The following is a 21159-nucleotide window of genomic DNA, read 5'->3' on the forward strand; positions in this document are numbered from 1 at the left end:
CAGCAGCTCTGGGCAGACAGAGTGGGGATACCTGGGGGGTTGGGGCTGAGCTGGGAACCGGGGGTGCAGAGGGTCTTGTGACCCAGCCTCTGTTTCCTTCCAGGGACCCTCCCCAAACCCACCATCTGGGCTGAGCCTGGTTCTGTGATCCCCTGGAGGACACCAGTGACCCTCTGGTGTCAGGGAAGCCTGGAGGCCAAGGTATATCGCCTGCATAGAGAGAGACAATCGGTGACTTGGGACAGACAGGAGTCACTAGAGCCCAAGGACAAGGCTAAGTTCTCCATCACACACATGACAGGTGTATATGCAGGACAATATTACTGTTACTATGGAAGCACCACTGAGTGGCCAGAGCCCAGTGACTCCCTGGAGCTGCTGGTGACATGTTGCGAGCCCATTCAGGGCCCAGCCCCAGGTGCTGCCCTCAGGAAGGGGGTCTGCTCTCAGGGTGTCACCCTCTCACAGCCGAGTCCTGGGGATCATGTGGGGGGATCTGAGCCCCATTTAACACAGCCCCTCCTCTCACCTAGGATTGCATGGCAAACCCAACCTCTCAGTCCTGCCCAGCCCTGTTGTGCCCTCAGGAGGGCATGTGACCCTCCAGTGTGATTCATGGACAGGATTCCGCAGGTCTGTCCTGATGAAGGAAGGACAATGCCAGCACCCCTGGACCCAGGACTCCTAGCGAGCACCTAGTAGGGGGATCCAGACCCTGTTCCCTGTGGGCCCTGTGGCCCCCAGCTTCACGTGGATGTTCAGATGGTATGGTTATAACAACATCCCCCAGGGTGGGGTCCTTCCCCAGTGACCCCTTTAAGCTGCTGGTCTCAAATAAGGAAGTCAGATTTTTGTCCCATCCATGGTTTGAGGCACCAGACAGGTTACTGGGGTCTTTGCTCCCAAGGGAGCCCCAGATGAAGGGGGGATGGTGAGGGGACCATGGAGCTCACAGATCAGAGAATCAGAGGGTGAGGGACATGAGACCTGGGGTCAGGATGGGAGAAGGGAGGTTTGGGGAGAATCAGCCCCTACAATCCACAGCTGGTCTTCTCCCAGGTGTGTCAAGGAAGCCCTCTCTCCTGACCCAGCAGAGCCCTGTTGTGACCTCTGGACTCTCCCGTGCCTCTCTGATGTTGGCTATGACAGATTTGCTCTGTCCAAGGAGGGGCATGTGGCCCTTCCCAGTGTCATGGCCGGCAGTCCCAGGCTTGGCTCTCTGGAGCAGACTTCCTTCCCCCTGGGCCCAGTGAGACCCTTCCACAGGAGCTGGTACCCATGCTATGGTGAACAACCTCTCCTCCCAGTGGTTGGCCCCCAGTGAACCCCTAGACATCCTGATCGCAGGTGAGGGGCCATGGGTGCAGGTAAGGCCCCAGACTCTGCACAGGTTCCTGTGAGGGAATCCCAGGTGATGGTGGCCAGGGCCAGGGGTGTGAGGTCCCCAGGGAGGGAGGAGACAGAGAGAGAGACAAGAGATGGAGATGGGAGAGACTCAGAGGACACAGACAGACTCAGGTCAGGCCAAGGCTGGACCACCCCTCACCCACCCTTCCTCTCTCTAGGACAGTTCCCCTACACACTCTTCCTCTGGGGGCAGCCGGGCCCACGGTGGCCCCAGGTGAGAATGTGACCCTGTGGTTCAGACAGGAGGGTTGTGAACACTTTCCTTCTGTTCAAGGAGGGGGCAGCTTATCTCTCCTACTACTACCCCCAGCCCCCCGACTGCATTTTAAAGTACCAAGATGGGCTGTACCAGGCTGAATTCTCCCTGAGTCCCGTGACCTCAGCCTGTGGGGGAACCTACAGGTACTACGGCTCATCCAACACCTCCTCTTAGCTATTGTCACATCCCAGTGACCCCTGGGAGCTCCTGGTCTCAGGTGAGGGCCCCCTCACCCTTTCCTGTCTGAGCTCCACCAGCTCAGGACCCACATCTCAGGAAAGTCCTTCAGTAAGAGATGTAGGAGCATTGGAGGCTCCACAGAGGAGGGTCCAGCCCAGGAGAGAGTGGAAAAAGCTACAGCCTCCACCTGGGGTCCCCCATTCTTCAGTCTCAGCAGAAGTAAGGAGTAGGCTGCTGCATGAGAGGTGGGTGAGCGAGGATGATCCTGAATAGACACAGGTCTCCCACAAACCTTTGTTTGTGCCTCCATATCAGAGAGCCTCCATATCAGAGAGGCTGCCTCCATATCAGAGAGCCTGAACCATGGTGTCAGCTCCACAAACACTCTCCTAAGAGAAGCCTCCCTGCCTGTGGCACTGCTCTGCTTCCCTCTGTGCCCCCTGGGGCTCCCTCCCTCAGGGGTGCCCACATGAGCCTGAGGAGGGGCCATTCTTGGCTCATGGAAGTCCCCAGGGATGCTGTACCCCGAGTCCCTGAGAACTTGGTGTGCACTCTGCATTGTGTATGGAAGCTTGTCCAACATCCCGGTGCCTGCTTCTCACACCTTCTAGAGTGACACCTGCACGCACTATGACAGATGTAACTAATGTGACAGAGATGTCAGACTCAGAAACACTCTTTCTATTCCTGTGTCCACTGGAGTTAGATTAGATTCACACGTTCCTTGTGGGGAAGAATGTCTGATCAGCACGGAGTCTGAGCACATTTCATAGGAGTCTCATCTATCTATCTATCTATCTATCTATCTATCTATCCATCGTCATCTATTTTAAACTTTAGATTATAACATACAGGTAGTGCAATATTGGTTTCTGGTGTAAAATTCAGTGATTCATCACTTATATGAACTTCAAGCCTTTGAAGTTTATTTATAAACTAATGTCAATTCATAGACTGTCTGAAGAACTCCTCACCTACTTTAATACCATACTCCTGAGTTGTCTGATTAAGAGTCTGTAAGCCTAAGAGAGCTCTCAGTCTGGGCATAGTTTATATGCTGTGAACTCACTCTCTCCCTTTCAACTGGTTCTCATATGTTGTTAAATATTATCATAACCGCAAACACATGGAAATTTCACTTTTTCATTTTGAAATGTACACCCATTTTTCTCACATCATAGGACTGAGTAAATTGTCCTCAAGCATCACATCAAGAAAACAAATTTGAATTCTATCAAACGTTTAAAGAAGAAACCATACCTATTCTACCAAAACTGTTCAGAAAGATAGAAAGAGATGGAGTACTTCCAAACTAGTTCTATGAGGCCAGCATCGCCTTAATTCCAAAACCAGACAAAGACCCAACCAAAAAGGAGAATTATAGACCAATATCCCTGATGAACATGGATGCAAAAATTCTCAACAAGATACTAGCCAATAGGATCCAACAGTACCGTAAGAAGATTATTCACCATGACCAAGTGGGATTTATCCCCGGGATGCAAGGCTGGTTCAATACTCATAAAACAATCAACGTGATAGATCATATCAACAAGAGAAAAAACAAGAACCATATGATCCTCTCAAAAGATGCAGAGAAAGCAGTTGACAAAATACGGCATCCATCCCTGATAAAAACTCTTCAGAGTGTAGGGATAGAGGGAACATTCCTCAGCATCCTAAAAGCCATCTACGAAAAGCCCACAGCAAATATCATTCTCAATAGGGAAACACTGGGAGCATTTCCCCTAAGTTCAGGAACATGACAGGGATGCCCACTCTCACCACTGCTATTCAACATAGTACTAGAAGTCCTATCCTCAGCAATCAGACAACAAAAAGAAATAAAAGGCATTCAAATTGACAAAGAAGAAGTCAAACTCTCCCTCTTCGCAGATGACATGATACTGTACCTAGAAAACCCAAAAGACTCCACCCCAAGATTGCTAGAACTCATACAGCAATTCAGCAATGTGGCAGGATACAAAACCAATGCCCAAAAACCAGTGGCATTTCTCTACACTAACAATGAGACTGAAGAAAGAGAAATTAAGGAGTCAATCCCATTTACAATTGCACCCAAAAGCATAAGATACCTAGGAATAAACCTAACCAAAGAGGTAAAGGATCTATACCATAAAAACTACAGAACACTTCTGAAAGAAATTGAGGAAGACACAAAAAGATGGAAAAATATTCCATGCTCATGGACTGGCAGAATTAATATTGTGAAAATGTCAATGTTACCCAGGGCAATTTACACGTTTAATGCAATCCCTATCAAAATACCATGGACTTTCTTCAGAGAGTTGGAACAAATCATCTTAAGGTTTGTGTGGAATCAGAAAAGACCCCGAATAGCCAGGGGATATTAAAGAAGCAAACCAGAGCTAGGGGCATCACAATGCCAGATTTCAGGTTGTACTACAAAGCTGTGGTCATCAAGACACTGTGGTACTGGCACAAAAACAGACACATAGATCAATGGAACAGAATAGAAAATCTAGAAATGGACCCTCAACTTTATGGTCAACTAATATTCGAGAAAGGAGGAAAGACTATCCACTGGAAAAAAGACAGTCTCTCTTCAATAAATGGTGCTGGGAAAATTGGACATCTACATGCAGAAGAATGAAACTAGACCATTCTCTTGCACCATACACAAAGATAAACTCAAAACGGATGAAAGATCTAAATGTGAGACAAGAATCGAAATCCTAGAGGAGAACACAGGCAACACCCTTTTTGAACTTGGCCACAGCAACTTCTTGCAGGATACATCCATGAAGGCAAGGGAAACAAAAGCAAAAATGAATTAAATAGGGACTTCTTCAAGATAAAAAGCTTCTGCACAGCAAAATAGTCAACAAAACTAAAAGACAACCTACAGAATGGGAGAAGATATTTGCAAATGACGTATCAGATAAAGGGCTAGTTTCCACGATCTATAAAGAACTTATGAAACTCAACAGCAAAGAAACAATCCAGTCCTGAAATGGGAAAAAGACATGAACAGAAATTTCACAGAGGAAGACATACACATGGCCAAAAAGCACATGAGAAAACGCTCTGCATCACTGGCCATCAGGGAAATACAAATCAAAACCACAATGAGATACCACTTCACACCGGTGAGAAGGGGGAAAGTTAACAAGACAGGAAACAACAAATGTTGGAGAGGATGCGGAGAAAGGGGAACCCTCTTACACTGTTGGTGGGAATGTGAACTGGTGCAGCCACTCTGGAAAACTGTGTGGAGGGTCCTCAAAGAGTTAAAAATAGATCTGCCCTACGACCCAGCAATTGCACTGCTGGGGATTTACCCCAAATATACAGATGCAGTGAAACGCCGGGACACCTGCACCCCGATGTTTATAGCAGCAATGTCCACAATAGCCACACTGTGGAGGGAGCCTCGGTGTCCATCCAAAGATGAATGGATAAAGAAGATGTGGTCTATGTATACAATGGAATATTCCTCAGCCATTAGAAACGACAAATACCCACCATTTGCTTCGACATGGATGGAACTGGAGGGTATTATGCTGAGTGAAATAAGTCAATCGGAGAAGGACAAACATTATATGTTCTCATTCATTTGGGGAATATAAATAATAGTGAAAGGGAATAGAGGGGAAGGGAGAAGAAATGGGTAGGAAATATCAGAAAAGGAGACAGAACATGGAAGACTCCTTACTCTGGGAAATGAACAGGGGGTGGTGGAAGGGGAGGAGGGCGGGGGGTGGGGGTGACTAGGGAGTGGGCACTGAGGGGGGCACTTGACAGGATGAGCACTGGGTGTTGCTCTGTATGTTGGCAAATTGAACACCAATAAAAAATTCATTTATTATTTAAAAAAAAAGAAAAGAAATGACAAATGCCCACCATTTGCTTCGTCATGGATGGAACTGGAGGGTATTATGCTGAGTGAAATAAGTCAATCAGAGAAGGACAAACATTTTATGGTCTCATTCATTCGGGGAATATAAAAAATAGTGAAAGGGAATAAAGGGGAAATGAGAGAAGATGAGTGAAAATATCAGTGAGGGATCCCTGGGTGGCTCAACAGTTTAGCGCCTGCCTTTGGCCCAGGGCGTGGTCCTGGAGTCCCAGGATGGAGTCCTGCATGGGCTCCCTGCATGGAACCTGCTTCTCTCTCTATCTCTCTCTATCTCTCTCTCTCATGAATAAATAAAAGAATCTTTTTTAAAACTGTTAAAAAGAAAATATCAGTGAGGGTGATAGAACAGGAGAGACTCCTAACTCTGGGAAACGAACAAGGCGTAGTGGAAGGGGAGGTGGGCAGGGGGTTGGGGTGACTGGGTGATGGGCACTGAGGGGGTCACTTGACGGGATGAGCACTGGGTGTTATGCTATATGTTGGCAAATTGAACTCCAATAAAAAAGAAAAACTCTTGGTACAGATTAAAATGCAGAACCCAAAGGAAGGGAGCTGGTTGACATGGAACGACATGGGACTCTACTCCACACATTGGCACCTCTGTCCTCCTGACAGGAGCCCCTGACACCAATGCCTCTTCCTTGGATGCTGGATTCTTGGCTACTGAATCATTGAGCACTCTCATCTGCAGGGTTGTGAGCTAGGAGGTCTTATGTCCCAGACTGAACAGTAAACATACAAGGACATGATTTCTGTGTTGGGAGGCTATAGTTCTCTGCAACCCTGAGCACCTGAGGCACAGCCAGAATCTATCCAGACTGACTCAGAAGCCAAGTCTGAAATCAAGGAAAAGAAGGAGACTGAGGGCATCCACTGGGGAGAGCAGACGAACCCCTCTAGTGCAGTGAAGGGCTAGTTTAGGAACTGTAGAGGAACGAGATGATGACAAGTGGAGGGATATAGAACACAGAGAAGAAGGCAGGCTGGATGGGGGTCTCCAGTTCCTCACCATGTGCTTCCATTTCCCCTCAGGAGTAGCTGACACTGTGAGCCCACCCCAAAATATGTCAGACCCCAGCACTGGTGAGTAGGAGAAAGTCTCAGTTCTCGGGCTGGTGTGGAGGGTGAAGTCCTTCTTGTCGGGGAGAGGTGGATATCCTGGGAGGACATCTGGATCCCGGGTGATTTGGGCCCACCCTGACCTCTGGGACCTCTCTGTCCTAATCCTAACCTCTGACCTCAAGGATTACATGCACAGTGGAGAATCTCATCCGCTTGGGCATGGCTACCTTCGTCCTGGTGCTTCTGGGCATTCTGCTCCTAGAGGCTCAGCACAGCCAGAGAAGGACCCCAGGTGCAGCCAGGAGGTAAACACAGGGAGCAAACCCACCCTTCCCTGTGGCAGAGCTTTGGACATGAAAGTAATGTGCCTAGGGGGATCTGGAAGAGAGCATGGAGCTCCTGTTAGCTGAGCTGTCTGCTGAGAACACAGAGAGGGAAACATGGTTTAGGGGCCAGGAAGTATCTGGGCTGTTCCCTGTCCAGAACTCATCCTCCATGACGTGTGATGCTGTCCCTCCTGCCATTGTTGGATGTCCTTGACTGTCCCTCATCTTCCCTCACGCCTGTTTCATGAGGGTATGGCCCACACAGCAGGTTTGGGTTTATACCTTCCTATAGCAGCAGCTTCTGGTCCTATTCGTGGCATACATTTTCTACCTGCTGAGCTTTGCCTGAGTCTGCTCAGACAATGAGCCACATCCCAGGGGAGAAGCTGGGTCTCTGAACAGACACTTCAGTGTCCCGGGGTGTGTCATTAGGAAATAAAACTAGGTTCCTGTGTCAGGACCCATCTTCCCCAGAATCTAAACTGAGATGGAGGTCCTCGGTGTAGACGTGGGGCTACTTCAGAGATGAGGCACAGGTATCTGCAATTTTGTTTGTCAACGTGGATGATCAGGGCCATGATGGCAGAAACCCTTATTCTCACATCCTGTCATCTGTATCTGCTTTAATTATGACATTCTCCAGGTGTTCATGATCCATTTTCTTCTTCCCTTTTCTGAATGCTTCATAAATTGAAACCATATTGTATGTCTTACTATTTTGACCCCTTCACACAGTCATCAGATTCCTTCATGATCTTCCTATTGCTCATTGCTAATTACATTGATGCTTTTTCAGGGGACACATTGCCTATGAGAGCAATGGAAGTAATTGGAGGTCCTTCTAATTTTGCCTAATAATGCTTAACATTTTAGGGACAATATGGGCCTTAAGATGTGCATTCCCTCCTTGTTGATATATACATGACACCATAGTATTTGTTTGTTCCTTCATTTTATATATAATGTATCACATATCACTTCCTTCATATTTATGTAATATACGTAATGAAAAGCTTTCTAATATTTGTACTCATTTGATTAAGCATTTATTGTATAAAAATCAGTTTCTGTGCACTTAACCTATCTTATTAATAGACTTGTTAAGGTTATAATCTTGTAGAGATATGAATTTGAATCTCTGCTTATGTACAGCCTTATGCTGCATATATTTCAAGGATGTGTGATTACATACATACATGTACCTGCGATGTCAATATAATTTTAAACTAAGTTATTTTTCCTTATGAAAACATTGTGAGGCAGCCTGGGTGGCTCAGCGGTTTAGCGCCTGCCTTCAGCCCAGGGTGTGATCCTGGAGACCCAGAATCGAGTACCGCGTCGGGCTCCCTGCATGGAGCCTGCTTCTCCCTCTGTGTCTCTGCCTCTCTCTCTCTCTCTCTCTGTGTCTCTCATGAATAAATAAATAAAATCTTTAAAAAAATAATATTTTAAAAAAGAAAACATTGTGGCTTTACATTTAGTTTTGTTGAATATCTATACGACTATCAGCTAATATTTTAAATAAAAATAACAATGTTTTCTAATTTATTTTTTTAAGATTTTATTTATTCATTCATGAGAGACACAGAGAGAGAGAGTCAGAGACACAGGCAGAGAGAGAAGCAGGCTCCATGTAGGGTGCCCAATGTGGGACTCGATCTTAAGACTCTAGGATCATGCCCTGGGCCAAAGGTGGGAGCTCAACCACTGAGCCATCCAGGCATCCCAACCTTTTCTAATTTAAAATCCCCCTCAAGAAATATCAGAGAGAGTGAGAGAACATGAGAGACTCCTAACTCTGGGAAATGAACAAGGGGTAGTGGAAGGGGAGGTGAGTGGCGGGATGGGGTGACTGGGTGACGGGCACTGAGGGAGGCACTTAACAGGAGGAGCCCTGGGTGTTACACTATATGTTGGCAAATGGAACTCCAATAAAAAAATATACCAAAAAATAAATAAAATCCCCTTTAATAATTTTGTTCTCATGAGATTTCATCGTTAGTGTATATCTGTTTTTTTCTGAGGAGCAAGCTCTGATCCAATCTGTGATTGGTCAGTTGATCTTTCAATGTTAGTACGAAATGAATCCCCCTGTAAATTATAATCAACATTTTATTTAAGCATTGGTTCTTCATGCATTCACATCTGCATTCTCTTACTTTCACTTCCAACACCCAGAATAGTCTTGGGTGCTCAGAATTCACTTCCTTTATATAATTCCGACAACCAATTTGGTGGTTATATGTGCATTTCTCATATTTGGTAGTTAACCTATTGTTAATTATTGGTATTTAAATTTATCATTTGAACACGTTTCAAATTCACCCTCCCCTTTAGATAAGAAATATATGATTCACATTAGCTGAACACTTATACAAGACCACTCTTAGAACTTCATTTAATCTTTTTTTTTTAATTTTTATTTATTTATGATAGTCACACAGAGAGAGCGAGAGAGGCAGAGACACAGGCAGAGGGAGAAGCAGGCTCCATGCACCGGGAGCCCGATGTGGGATTCGATCCCGGGTCTCCAGGATCGCGCCCTGGGCCAAAGGCAGGCGCTAAACCGCTGCGCCACCCAGGGATCCCTAGAACTTCATTTAATCCTAATTACCAAATATAACCAGGCTGAGGGTTAAGACCTCAACACACGAATTTGCAGGAGAACATAAGCACCCAGTCCAATAACATTAATAAACCCAAAAATATTTATTATTGAGTATTCCCAGAATGCATAAAATCCTACCAACACTCAAAATGAAATAAAGAAAGACACCCACAACCCACATCAGTAATGAAATACAAATCTCACAGGCTTTTATAGTGTCACCTAAATAAAGTCTGTTGAGGGTTTGGAGCAAGCTATGCCTCTAGGGAGGAATTAAAGGAGTAGGGAGCTCAGCTGGAGACCAAGCAGCAATTTCTTGTCTTGAGTCTGGGGCAAAGTCCTTGATGGATGCTCCTGGGTCAAGGGGTAGGTTTCAATTTCTGTAAAATCAGGCAATTACAAGAAATCAGTCTCTCTGATCTTGAACATCGTCTGCTAAGTATACAAGCAGGAAATTCTGCATTTCATGTCCTCCAGTTCCATCTTAGAATCCTTTCACAAGAGATTTAAGTGGACCTTATGAAGAACTTTATCCAATTTGGATAAATGGGTGAATTTCACAAGAACAATTCTAAAACCAGCTCAAGAATAAGTAGGAAACCTGAATCATCTTTGGGCTCTTAAACTATATCTAAAGATTAAAATCATCCTATAAAACTAACTCCAGGTCCAGCATATTTTACTGTGAGTTCCTCCAAACAATTATGGTTGACAAACACCATTTGTATAGATATTTTTATAGAACAAACACATTCCCACACATTTTCAGGGGCTAGCATGAACACCCAACAAAAATACTTAAAGAGAAGAACATCGCATTTAGTCTCCCACATACTTAGATGTAAAATAACTTTTAAAAATGTAGGAAGGGAGGCGTCTGGGTGGCTCAGTAGGTTAAACGTCTGACTCTTGCTTTCAGCTGAGGCCATGATCTTGAAGTCACAACGTACAGCCCCACATACAACTCCTGCTGGGCTGGGCATGGAGCCCACTTGGGAGTCTCTCTCTTCTTCTCCTTCTGCCCTCACACAACTCTCATGCTCTCTCTCTCTCTCTCTCTAAAATAAAATAAAAAATAAAAATAAAATGAGGGAAAATATCTGATTACATTACTGTTCAATTCACATGGGTCATAGGTGGTAAAAAATATTTTAATATACATCAATTTTCCCAACAAATCAGGACTTTAACATACCCATTGCTCTCTACAGTTTACAAGTAGGACTTAAAACAGGGAGGACAGTTCTGCCCCCAATCACATGGGACATTGATGATTCAAAGGGATTCACAGCCATATTCTCATGAATGGGAGGTGATAGAAAAGTCCAGGAAAATAAAGAAGTCCATGCAAGCTGTGATAGAAAGAAATACCATGCTCTGGGGCCAGGAGAGAGGATGTGTTTCCTTTCCTATATTTCTCTTCTAGGCTTTTTGCCACAGTGACCTTGACCTGAACAAGCAGAGATGTCACAAATGTGTCTGTGCTGACATGAGCGCCACAGCACAGCAGGAACCCATGTCTTCTGCAGCATCTCTGGGGCAGGGGACCCCGTCCATGGTGAGGACCCCAGGGATATGCTGAGGTTGAAGGATACCCTATGGAGGAGATTCTGGGAGGAAAGAACATATGCAGGTCTCCTCACATGGACAGGACATGTCAGAGTCCACTTGCTGCACCATCATGGACCTCAGACCCAGGCTAGGCCCCGGAGAACAAGGTGTTTTCCTTCTTGTATGGTTGCTGACGTGACAACCCCATGATGAGGAAGACTGGTCCCCAAGGGGACACACCCTGTGTGTCTGTCTGTCCTGTGGGCACTGAGGTTCCTCCATCTGCACAGCTGAACCAGAGAGAGAAGACACCATGACCCTAACCATGATGGCCATGCTCTGTCTAGGTGAGATCTGAGGAGAGGAGGGAACCCCCTAGTCTGGGAGGGACCCACCCCACAGCCAGGTCCTTGTCTGTCAAAGATCCCAGGCTCAGGAGGCTTATGAGAAGGGATTCTGCTCAGAACTCAGGGCAAACCTCTCTTCCAGGGCTGAGTGTGAGCTCCAGGACCCGAGTACAAGCAGGTGAGTCTGTCCCCAGGGGTCCCATTCCCACCTCCTCACTGGGAACAGGAACCACCAACCAGGCAGGAGGCATGGAGATCAGCATCTCTGGGCTGACAGAGGGGGGATACCTGGGGGTTTGGGGCTGAGTTGGGAATTGGGTGTGGGGAGGATCTTGTGACCCAGTCTCTTGTTTCCTTCCAGGGATCCTCCCCAAACCCACCATCTGGACTGAGCCAGGTTCTGTGATCCCCTGGGGGACACCTGTGACCATCTGGTGTCAGGGGAGCCTGAAGGCCCAGGAGTACCTCCTGCATAAAGAGGGAAAGTTATGGCCTTGGGAGAGACAGCCTGCACTGGAACCCAAGGACAAGGCCAAGTTCTCCATCATGTACATGACAGCAATATGCAGGACGATATTGCTGCTACTATAGAAGGGCCACTGACCAGTCACATTACAGTGACCCCTTAGAGCTGGTGGTGACAGGTGAGAGTCCACTTAGGGTCCCAGACCTCAGGAAGAAGATCTGCTCTTAGAGTGTTGCCGTCTCACAGCCGAGTCCTGGGGATCATGTGGGGGGATCTGAGCCCCATTTAACACAGCCCCTCCCCTCTCCTAGGATTCCATGGCAAACCCAACCTCTCAGCCCTACCCAGCCCTGTCGTGCCCTCAGGAGGGAATGTGACCCTCCAGTGTGGTTTACAGACAGGATTCCACAGGTTTGTCCTGATGAAGGAAGGAGAAGGCCAACCGTCCTGGACTCAGGACTCCCAGCGAGCCCCCAGTGAGGTGTTCCAGGGCCTGTTCCCTGTGGGCCCCGTGGACCCCAGCCTCAAGTGGTCATTCAGATGCTATGGTTATTACAGCAACACCCTCCAAGTGTGGTCATTCTCCAGTGACCCCCTGGAGCTGTTGGACTCAGGTGAGAAGCCCAACCCTCTCCCCTCTATGTCCTGTTGATCTATTCAGAGGTCTTTCCTCAATGGTTACCTGGGCTGGGTTGGGAAAAAGGGGGCTCTGAAGGAAGGTCATTCAAAGGGAGATCTATCCCTCAACTCAAAAGAAGCCAACAGGGGCCCTCGCACCCCTGTCCACAATTTGACCCTCTCCGGGGTGGACAGCCGGAAGATCTTCAGGGGTTCAGGAGGCAAGTATAGGAGAAATTTGGGTAAGATGCAGACTCCTAGGTCAGCCCAAAAATCCATCCACAAGACCACTTGTCATCAGAGTGCCACAGGGGTCCCTTTGCTCAGAAGGAGCACACACTACTCCTGGTCAGTTTGAGAGCCCCGTCAGAGGATCTAATGCCCCCTCAGATACTCAAACAATCTTGTGTCTCAGGGGGGCTGAGAGTCCAGCAGAGACACCTAGGGTCCACATGTCTCCAGGGCTCTAGGCTGGGCCAGGGCAGATGAAGGAGAAGAGTGTGAGCAGAGACAGGGTCTCTAGGAGAAGCTCCAGCCCCCCACCAGTACTGTCCTTTACCCCAGGATTCTCTAGAGACTCAGCCCCCATCCACACTCCCCGGGACCCAGCTCACCAGCTGGTGAGTTACAGGGGCTTCTGTTCTGGGAGTTATCATTTCTCCCAGTCTCTCAAGAGGATGGCTGGGAGTCAGGCAGGGATGGCAGGCCACCACAGGGCTCCAGGAGCTCTGAGGCCGGCGGAGGAGGATGGCAGAGGGATAGACTGGGGCCCCAGCTGGGGGAAGAGCAGCCAGGCTGAAGTGGGGAGCTCAGGAGCCTACCTCCTCACCTCCCTGTCCTTGGATTATGAGGTATGGAGGGGTGCTCACCAGGAGAGGGTGTCTCAGTGCTCCCTGAGATAGTGATTTGGGGCAGGTCCCTGGTCCTAGGTGAGGAGTCCCTGTTGTCCCTGTCCTCTCTAAGCAGAAAAGGTCAGCTCAGTGCCCTGTCTACAGGAAAGTCTGAGACAGGATACAATAAAGGGATCCCAAGCAGCGGTTCCACAGAGGAGGGTCCACGCAGAGAGTGTGGAAATAGATGGGACGCCCGCCCCGCCTGGGAATCCACATCTAAGCAATCTACACAGGGCTGAGGAGGGAGAGGCAGGGGCCTAAACACCAGGACCCTGAGAGGAAATGAGATCAGACAGGTGACAAGGCAGAGCAAACCCCCCACCCCATGATTTCCTAGTGTCTCTCACTCAGATGCTGGGCACTGGCTACTAGCCAGGGGCAGGGGCGGGGTAGATGCGCCAGGGAGGGGCAGGTTCAACCATATGGGGCAGAGTCTGCAGGTGCTTCTGTCTCCTGGGAGGTGGAACTTCTGAGAAAGGCATCCCCAGTCTGAAAAGGGGGGCGGCCTGCACTAAGATCATTTCTCACCTTCACTGCCCGGCCTCTCCCAGGACCTGGGAAGGGGTAAGAAGCCCAGGGAAGGGATCCCTGGGTGGCGCAGTGGTTTGGCGCCTGCATTTGGCCCAGGGCGCGATCCTGGAGACCCGGGATCAAATCCCACGTCGGGCTCCCGGTGCATGGAGCCTGCTTCTCCCTCTGCCTGTGTCTCTGCCTCTCTCTCTCTCTCTCTCTCTCTCTCTCTCTCTCTCTCTGTGACTATCATAAATAAATAAAAATTAAAAAAAAAAAGAAGCCCAGGGAAACGCAGATGCATATGATTTGGTCCCTCAGGCGGGGGTCTTAGCAGAACAAGAAGTATTCTCAGTAGCATGGAGACAGCACAGATTAGGAAATGCCCACTGATTGATCATCTCAGCTCCTCCTCATCCCGTACAAAACCGTGCAATTTTCTAAAAGCCACCTGCCCCTTGTCAGCACACCTCAACTCCTAGGCGAGGTTTTGGAGAACGTGTGCGATTGAGGATGAAGAGGGGCAGTTTTGCAGCACTTGGTGTCCAGGCCTGACTCAGAGCACAGGCAGGATATGGGATGATGGAGGAGGAGAGTCTGGGACAGTTGTAATGATGGTCCACATTCCCTCCCAATTTCCAAAGACCCTGAGTATGGAGCCCCTCACTCACACCTGAGGAGGTCTCTGAGCCCTCTCACATCAGGCCTGGAGCTGCTGAGACCAAGGTGGGGTTTGCTGAGAGCGCAGGTGGAGCCCTTACCAGACACATTCCTAGAGAGATGCCTCCCTGCCTATGAGCACCGCTCCACAGCCCCCTGTGCTCCCCTCGGGGCCTCCATGCCCCTCAGTGCCCACCTGACATCAAAGGTAGGTTCACACAGACAGAGCACACAGGAGTCCCCTTGGATGCTGTGCAGTGTGTCTGTGTGCAATTCGTGTCTGCGCTGCATTGTGTGTGGAAACTTGTCCAGTGTCAACCACCCTGACTGCTTCTCAGAACGTTCGAGGTGAGCCTTGCAGATGCAAAATACAAATTTACATTATGAGGATTTAGGACTTTAAAATCTCCAATTTCATTGGGTTTATATGAAATGCATATATCCTTTATAGAGAATAATTTGTGATTATAAAGTGTTTTTCTGGCAGTCCCAGTGGCTCAGTGGTTTAGTGCTGCCTTCAGCCCCCGGGGGGATCCTGAAGACCTGGGATCGAGTCCCATGTGGGGCTCCCCGCATGGAGCCTGCTTCTCCCTCTGCTTGTGTCTCTGCCTCTCTCTCTCTAGCTGTGTCTCTATAAATAAATAAATAAAATATTTTTTTAAAATAAAGTTTTTCATAAAACATGCTTACAAATATGGTTCATAAAGGATGCAGATATGCTCTGAAGTTTCACTCATGAAATTGTCAACTCTCAAAGCTTAAAATTGTTCAACTACTTGACTTATAAGTATGATTTTTTATTTCTTTATACTTTCTAAAAAAACAGTTAAGTTCTAATAATCTGTTCTAATACAGTGATATTTAGTTATATTCTTTTTTAAAAAATATTTTATTTATTTATTCATGAGAGACACAGAGAGAGGGAGAGAGAGAGGCAGAGACACAGGCAGAGGGAAAAGCAGGCTCCATACAAGGAGCCCAATGTGGGACTTGATCCCGGGATTCCAGGATCACATTCTGAGCCAAAGGCAGACACTAAACCGCTGAACCACCCAGTGATCCCCAGTTATATTCATTTTATTCTATTAACTTAGTTTTGATTCTCCACCTTCCCATTGCTTTGCAACTGATCTCCTTTAATTTACTGATAATCATTATATCAACTGCAAAAACATTGAAACTTACCTGTTTATTTCTAGATTATGTACTAGTCTTATTTAAGGCAAAAAATATATATAATAATGACAAGATGTTAACACAAAGCTAAGTGTTGTTTTAAGAAAACATCTAAAGTGATACCCAAATTACTTAATTATTTTAAGTTAAACTCATTTTTAAACTCTGTATTTTTATGTATATAGCAATACTGACCTATTTCAGTCCATTTTTCTGTTATGTTCAGATTTTATTAGGAAAAAATATGCTCTTCTTAATACAAATTAGGAATGGAATTTTTTCTGGGCTTGTACATTTCCTGACTTATTCTTTTAAATTTGTAGCCACTGCCCCACTTTGGGCACCAGGGCCCAGCCTGGCATAGGAACCGCGGTAGGTCAGCTCTGCCTGCCTCTTGAAGGCTCATCCAGTCATTGGATTTCTATCATCAGGACCTGTCCTTGAGCCCCCACATCGGGTATAAAATTAAACAAGTAAAATGTGTATGTACCCAACCAAAACAATGCCAGCAACTCAAAGGAAGCTGGGCTCTCACACCTCTGGGTAGCTGGGTGGAAGCCCGCCTGCCCGGTGCTCTGGGCTTCCATGGCCAAGGGAGGAAAAGCTGACTCCCAGCCCCCAGCAAAGGCTCCACTAGGTGCTGGTGGCATCCTCCTTAGCTCCCTCCAAGGGCGGCTCCAGAGGCTCTAGCCACCCAGCACTACTGCGTCCCCTTGTCATTGGGCCCTTGCTCACTATCTCCAGAGGAGAGGAGGGAGAGGAGTAAGAGAGGGAGGGAAGGGCAAGGTGATGAAGGAACCAAGGAAAATGAAAGCCAATCAGAGCAAGGTGTCTGGGGTCACAGGTGGGAGACATTCCTCTCTCTGGAGAACTGGGGCAGCCAGGGCTCTCACAGACACGCAGAAGCTGTGACTCAGCTGGTATTTGCCAGAAGCTTCCCCAGTATCTGGGGCGGCCCCTGCTTCCCTGGAACCCAGAGGGGCGGGGAGGGGCTGAGGGAGCAGGTCCGCTCAGCCAGGTGGCCCCAAGGTAGTCTCACACGCCACCACATTTCCTTCCCACCTCTTTGAACAAGTCCGTGAGAAGATGCTGGGGATCCCCGGGAGCCACTTTTTGGGGCTGAGAAAGATTGATTCTAGTTTCGGGTTGGCCGCCCACTGCCTCCTGGGGATGTTAGTGAGCCCCTCTCCCAGGACAGCCCAGAGCTACACTGTCCTCAGGCTGCTACTGAGCCAGTCCAAGCTGAGCCACATTGTAAATGCAAGACACACTCTGGAGTGTAAAGACTTGGGCGGGGAGGAGGGATGTGTGCAGAATTTCTCTTAGTATGTTTTGTATTGATTGCATGTTAAAATGATGTTTGGGGTGTATTGGGTCGAATCAAAGATATATTAAGATTAATTCACCTGTTTCTTTTTACTTTGTCAATGTGGCTACTAGAACATTTTAAGTGAAAGAAAGAAAGAAAGAAAGAAAGAAAGAAAGAAAGAAAGAAAGAAAGAAAGAAATTTGTAGCCCTAGTGAGATACATTTAAAAGACTTCTTGGTATCAAACATTTGGATATTAACCCAATGAATAATGTCTATACTTTATTCATACTTTCTGAATATATAAGCTTATTTTGAATTTTCACATGGAGATTTATAATTAGAATTCATATATACTCTTTTATCTTTTTGTTTTTTATCTGAAAATGGGTTAAATTTGTTTGTGGGATTACCTAAGTTTGTGCTCATCACTTTTATAACAATGCCGATTTTCTCTGTTCCTTAAGGATTGGAGGTGAGAGAGGTTGTCTTTGAAGATAAAAATCAAGTGACTTGTGTTCTTCCTTGAAATCTTATAGCAGTTTTCAGAGTTCTTCGTGAGTGACAGAGAAAAAGAGATGAGGAAGAGGACAATGATGATAATAATGATGGTGGTGGTGATGATAATGATGGTGAGGATGATGATCTGGTGGTGGTGGTGATGATGGTGATGGTGGTGATGGTGACAGTGGTGATGGTGATGCTGATGAAGATGATAATGGAGTTCCCTCATCTATCCTGTCACATCTGGCCTGTCTCCATTGCAGCAGGCTCATATATCCCAGTTTCCTATTTTCCTCTGGATACTCCTGTACCCACAGATGTGACTTCATTCCATACTGAAAAGCATGTTTAGATCTTCCTAGGAACCTGCTCTTCCTGCAGCCTGTAATGCAGCTAGTCTGGGTCTTCATGTTACTCCCCTCAGCCTCCTTCTCCAATTCAGGAATCAACTTAAATGTCTTCTCCAAAAGCAACCTTCACTCTGACATTGTTCAGAACAGACCTGCCTCCTTCCTACCTATGATATGTCAAATAACTAACACATTTACGATGTATGCATTGAATTCTCTTTCTCTCAATACATTCATATATACCTATTTATTTTCTGTATGTTTAAGACCAACCCCTTATCCATGGACACTGGATCCTAAAGTGTTGAAAAATACAAGGTCTCCTATCAAAAGGAAGTAGCTTTCATGCTCAGAATGAACACAGAGAATAGAAGAGCCCAAATACTTCTGTACTGAGAGATGATTGTACCACTAAATTCTGAGCTAAGGGATGCAGGAAGAGTCCAAAGGGACTCAGAAGCAAAGTCTGAATTCACAAAACACTGGGAGACTGAAAGAATCCAATGAGAACAGAGGCATATTTCTATAGCAGAGAAAGGGTTCATTACAGTCTATAAAGTTATATCATGAGAAATGCAGGAAGGTACAAGAACACTCAATCAGGGGACAAATTTGAGTCTCATCAGGACCTCATTTTTCCTCATGGTTTTATGATTCTCAGAAGCATCTGACAACATCAACTCATCACAAACGAAGTCAGATCCCAGCAGTGGTAACTAGCAGAAAACTCAGTTTTAGGGCTGGTGTGGAGGGTGAAGTCCTGTCAAGGGGAGGCAGGTACCCTGGGTGGACATCCAAGATCCCAAATGATTTGAGTCTGCCCTGACTTCTGTGATCTTTCTGTCCTCATCCTTAGCCTCTGACCCCAAGGATTACACAGTGGAGAATCTCATCCGAATGGGCATGGCTACTGTGATGCTGGTGGTCCTCGGGATTCTCCTCTTTGAGTCCTGGTACAGTCAGAGAAGAACCCAAGATGCAGCCAGCAGGTAAACACAAGAGTGAACAACGCAACAATCAAAATCGCAGAGCCTGGGAAATACATCTCCTGTGCCCAGAAGGTTCTAGAGGAGCATGTAGGGCATGTGCTGTGTAAACTGTCAGCAGGTCATTGTGAAGTGGAGGAGTCATGGCTCATGTGCAGGGGCAATGGATGCACCCTTCTGTCATTAAACTGGACGCACCTTCTCTACCATTGCTGAGTTGTCTTTACTGGCTCTTGTCTTTCCCCATTTCAGTGAGTCCAGCTTATACCCATATGGCAGATTTTAGTCCACATCTCCATACACTGTATGCTTTGGGACAATTTCAGGTAACACATTTTTCTCCACTTCTAATCACTACACACCTTGAGGTACACAAAGGGGTCTCCATCTCTGTAGGTCAGATAATGCAGGTTGTTTTAATGATTCACAAATTGGCATTAAAAATCCACAAAATGCTCCAACACCCTCTATGCATCCACTATCCTTCACTTCCACCAGATGACAGGGTTGTACTGCCTCTGAGAAACCCACTGTACAAAACACTGATTCTTGGCACTGGCCAGTATCTCTGGTGCATCGCCTCCCTTCATTGGCAACCACAAGGAGCCACTGTGAGGTCCCTGATGGGGAGTGATGTGCAAATACAAGCCAACATAGGACACTTTAATGCCACACTGGTAGCCCCAAAGTACATCAGGGATTCCCTGCATCTTACGTGGGATGATTCTTTCTACTTCCACTTGTGCCACAGGATCAGTAAATCACACGTGAAGCTCCATCACATCCAGATACGGTGTAAACAGAAAAGTGTAATATCATTCATGGAAGGGGGCGTGAGCACACACACCTAATGCATTTCTTGTAGGATGCAAGTTACATGAAACTGAGAGAGGGGATTATACTATTCTAGTTACAGTGAGACACACAGCAGTGATCTTTAAATATAAACTTTAGAGAAAATGTGTGCATATGCACCAGGATCCATCACAAGAACATTCACATGAGTTATGCATATTGACCAAAAATCATTTTTAGATTACATGCACAAACTATAAAAGAGGAAAAGTAGAAATTATGTATTCTATGTAGGATATACAATACCATATACACTATGTCATAAAAACACACTGAAAAAATTGCAAATGCTCATGTCCATTTATGTTCAAACATGATAGTGAAAATGTAGGTGAAAAACCATGTGTTTATGATTATTCCACTCACCAAAGGTAAAAAAGACATCATGTATTACTTAGGAATGTGTGTCTAATGGAAACCCAGAAAAAAAAAGGAAAGAAAAGAATTTCATGAAATCCGTGTTGGTGGTTACAAATAAAGCCATATTGGATGGTTTTGTGCAAGAATCTTCTGGAATGTGGGCGTGTTGTTCCTCCCAAGCACTGGGTGAGTCATGGGTCCTTTTGTCTTCATGGGTAGACAGTATGTCTCTAGTTTCCATGCAAGTTAGTAAATACAATATGTAGTTAAGAATTTAAGAAGGACTTGATGGGATGAGCACTGGGTGTTATAGTATATGTTAGCAAATTGAACTCCAATAAAAAATACAAAAATTAAAATTAAAATTAAATTAAATTAAAACTAATATAAAAAGAAAGAATAAAAAGGAGAGTGATGCCTGACTGGCTTAGTCATTAACGTCTGCCTTTGGCTCAGGTTGTGATCCTGGGCCTGGGAGCTATACTCATTTCAGGTTCTCCACAGGGAGCCTGTTTCTCCCTCTGCTTACATCTCTGCCTCTCTCTGTGTATATCTCATAATTTAAAAAATAAAATCTTTCTAAAAAATCATTTAAGGAGGATTTATGTCCGTTTCTGAACATATCATGAAGCTAGGATCAGAACTGGGATGCAACCCACCAATATAGACTTGAGAGTTATTCCAGAGAGGAGGGTCAACCCTCTCAGAGGGTGACTTTAGAATTACACTTGATTGGTCCCTACGTCATACTCAAGGATCTGGTCTTTGCTTGGACCCCATGGAGAGGGAATTGTGTCGAGGTCATGGGGCAGAACCAGCTCCCCTTTGGAAA

General features: G+C 46.3%; 1 protein-coding gene and 1 pseudogene across 1 annotated transcript; both read left to right on the top strand.

Annotated features, from left to right (window-relative positions):
• Positions 1–998: 998 nt before the first annotated feature.
• On the top strand, positions 999–7118 carry LOC140607258 (leukocyte immunoglobulin-like receptor subfamily A member 6; annotated as a pseudogene).
• Positions 7119–11258: 4140 nt separating this feature from the next.
• Positions 11259–19302, top strand: LILRA5 (leukocyte immunoglobulin like receptor A5). Its single transcript, XM_072782044.1, is given in 8 exon segments — positions 11259–11641; positions 11784–11819; positions 12003–12195; positions 12197–12285; positions 12419–12749; positions 12921–12967; positions 13290–13345; positions 18943–19302. Coding segments are annotated over 8 exon segments (963 nt in total). The 5' UTR covers positions 11259–11607; the 3' UTR covers positions 19120–19302.
• The last annotated feature ends 1857 nt before the right edge of the window (positions 19303–21159 follow it).

Source organism: Canis lupus, chromosome 1, assembly GCF_048164855.1.
Source record: "Canis lupus baileyi chromosome 1, mCanLup2.hap1, whole genome shotgun sequence".
In the NCBI taxonomy this organism is placed as follows: Eukaryota; Metazoa; Chordata; class Mammalia; order Carnivora; family Canidae; genus Canis; species Canis lupus.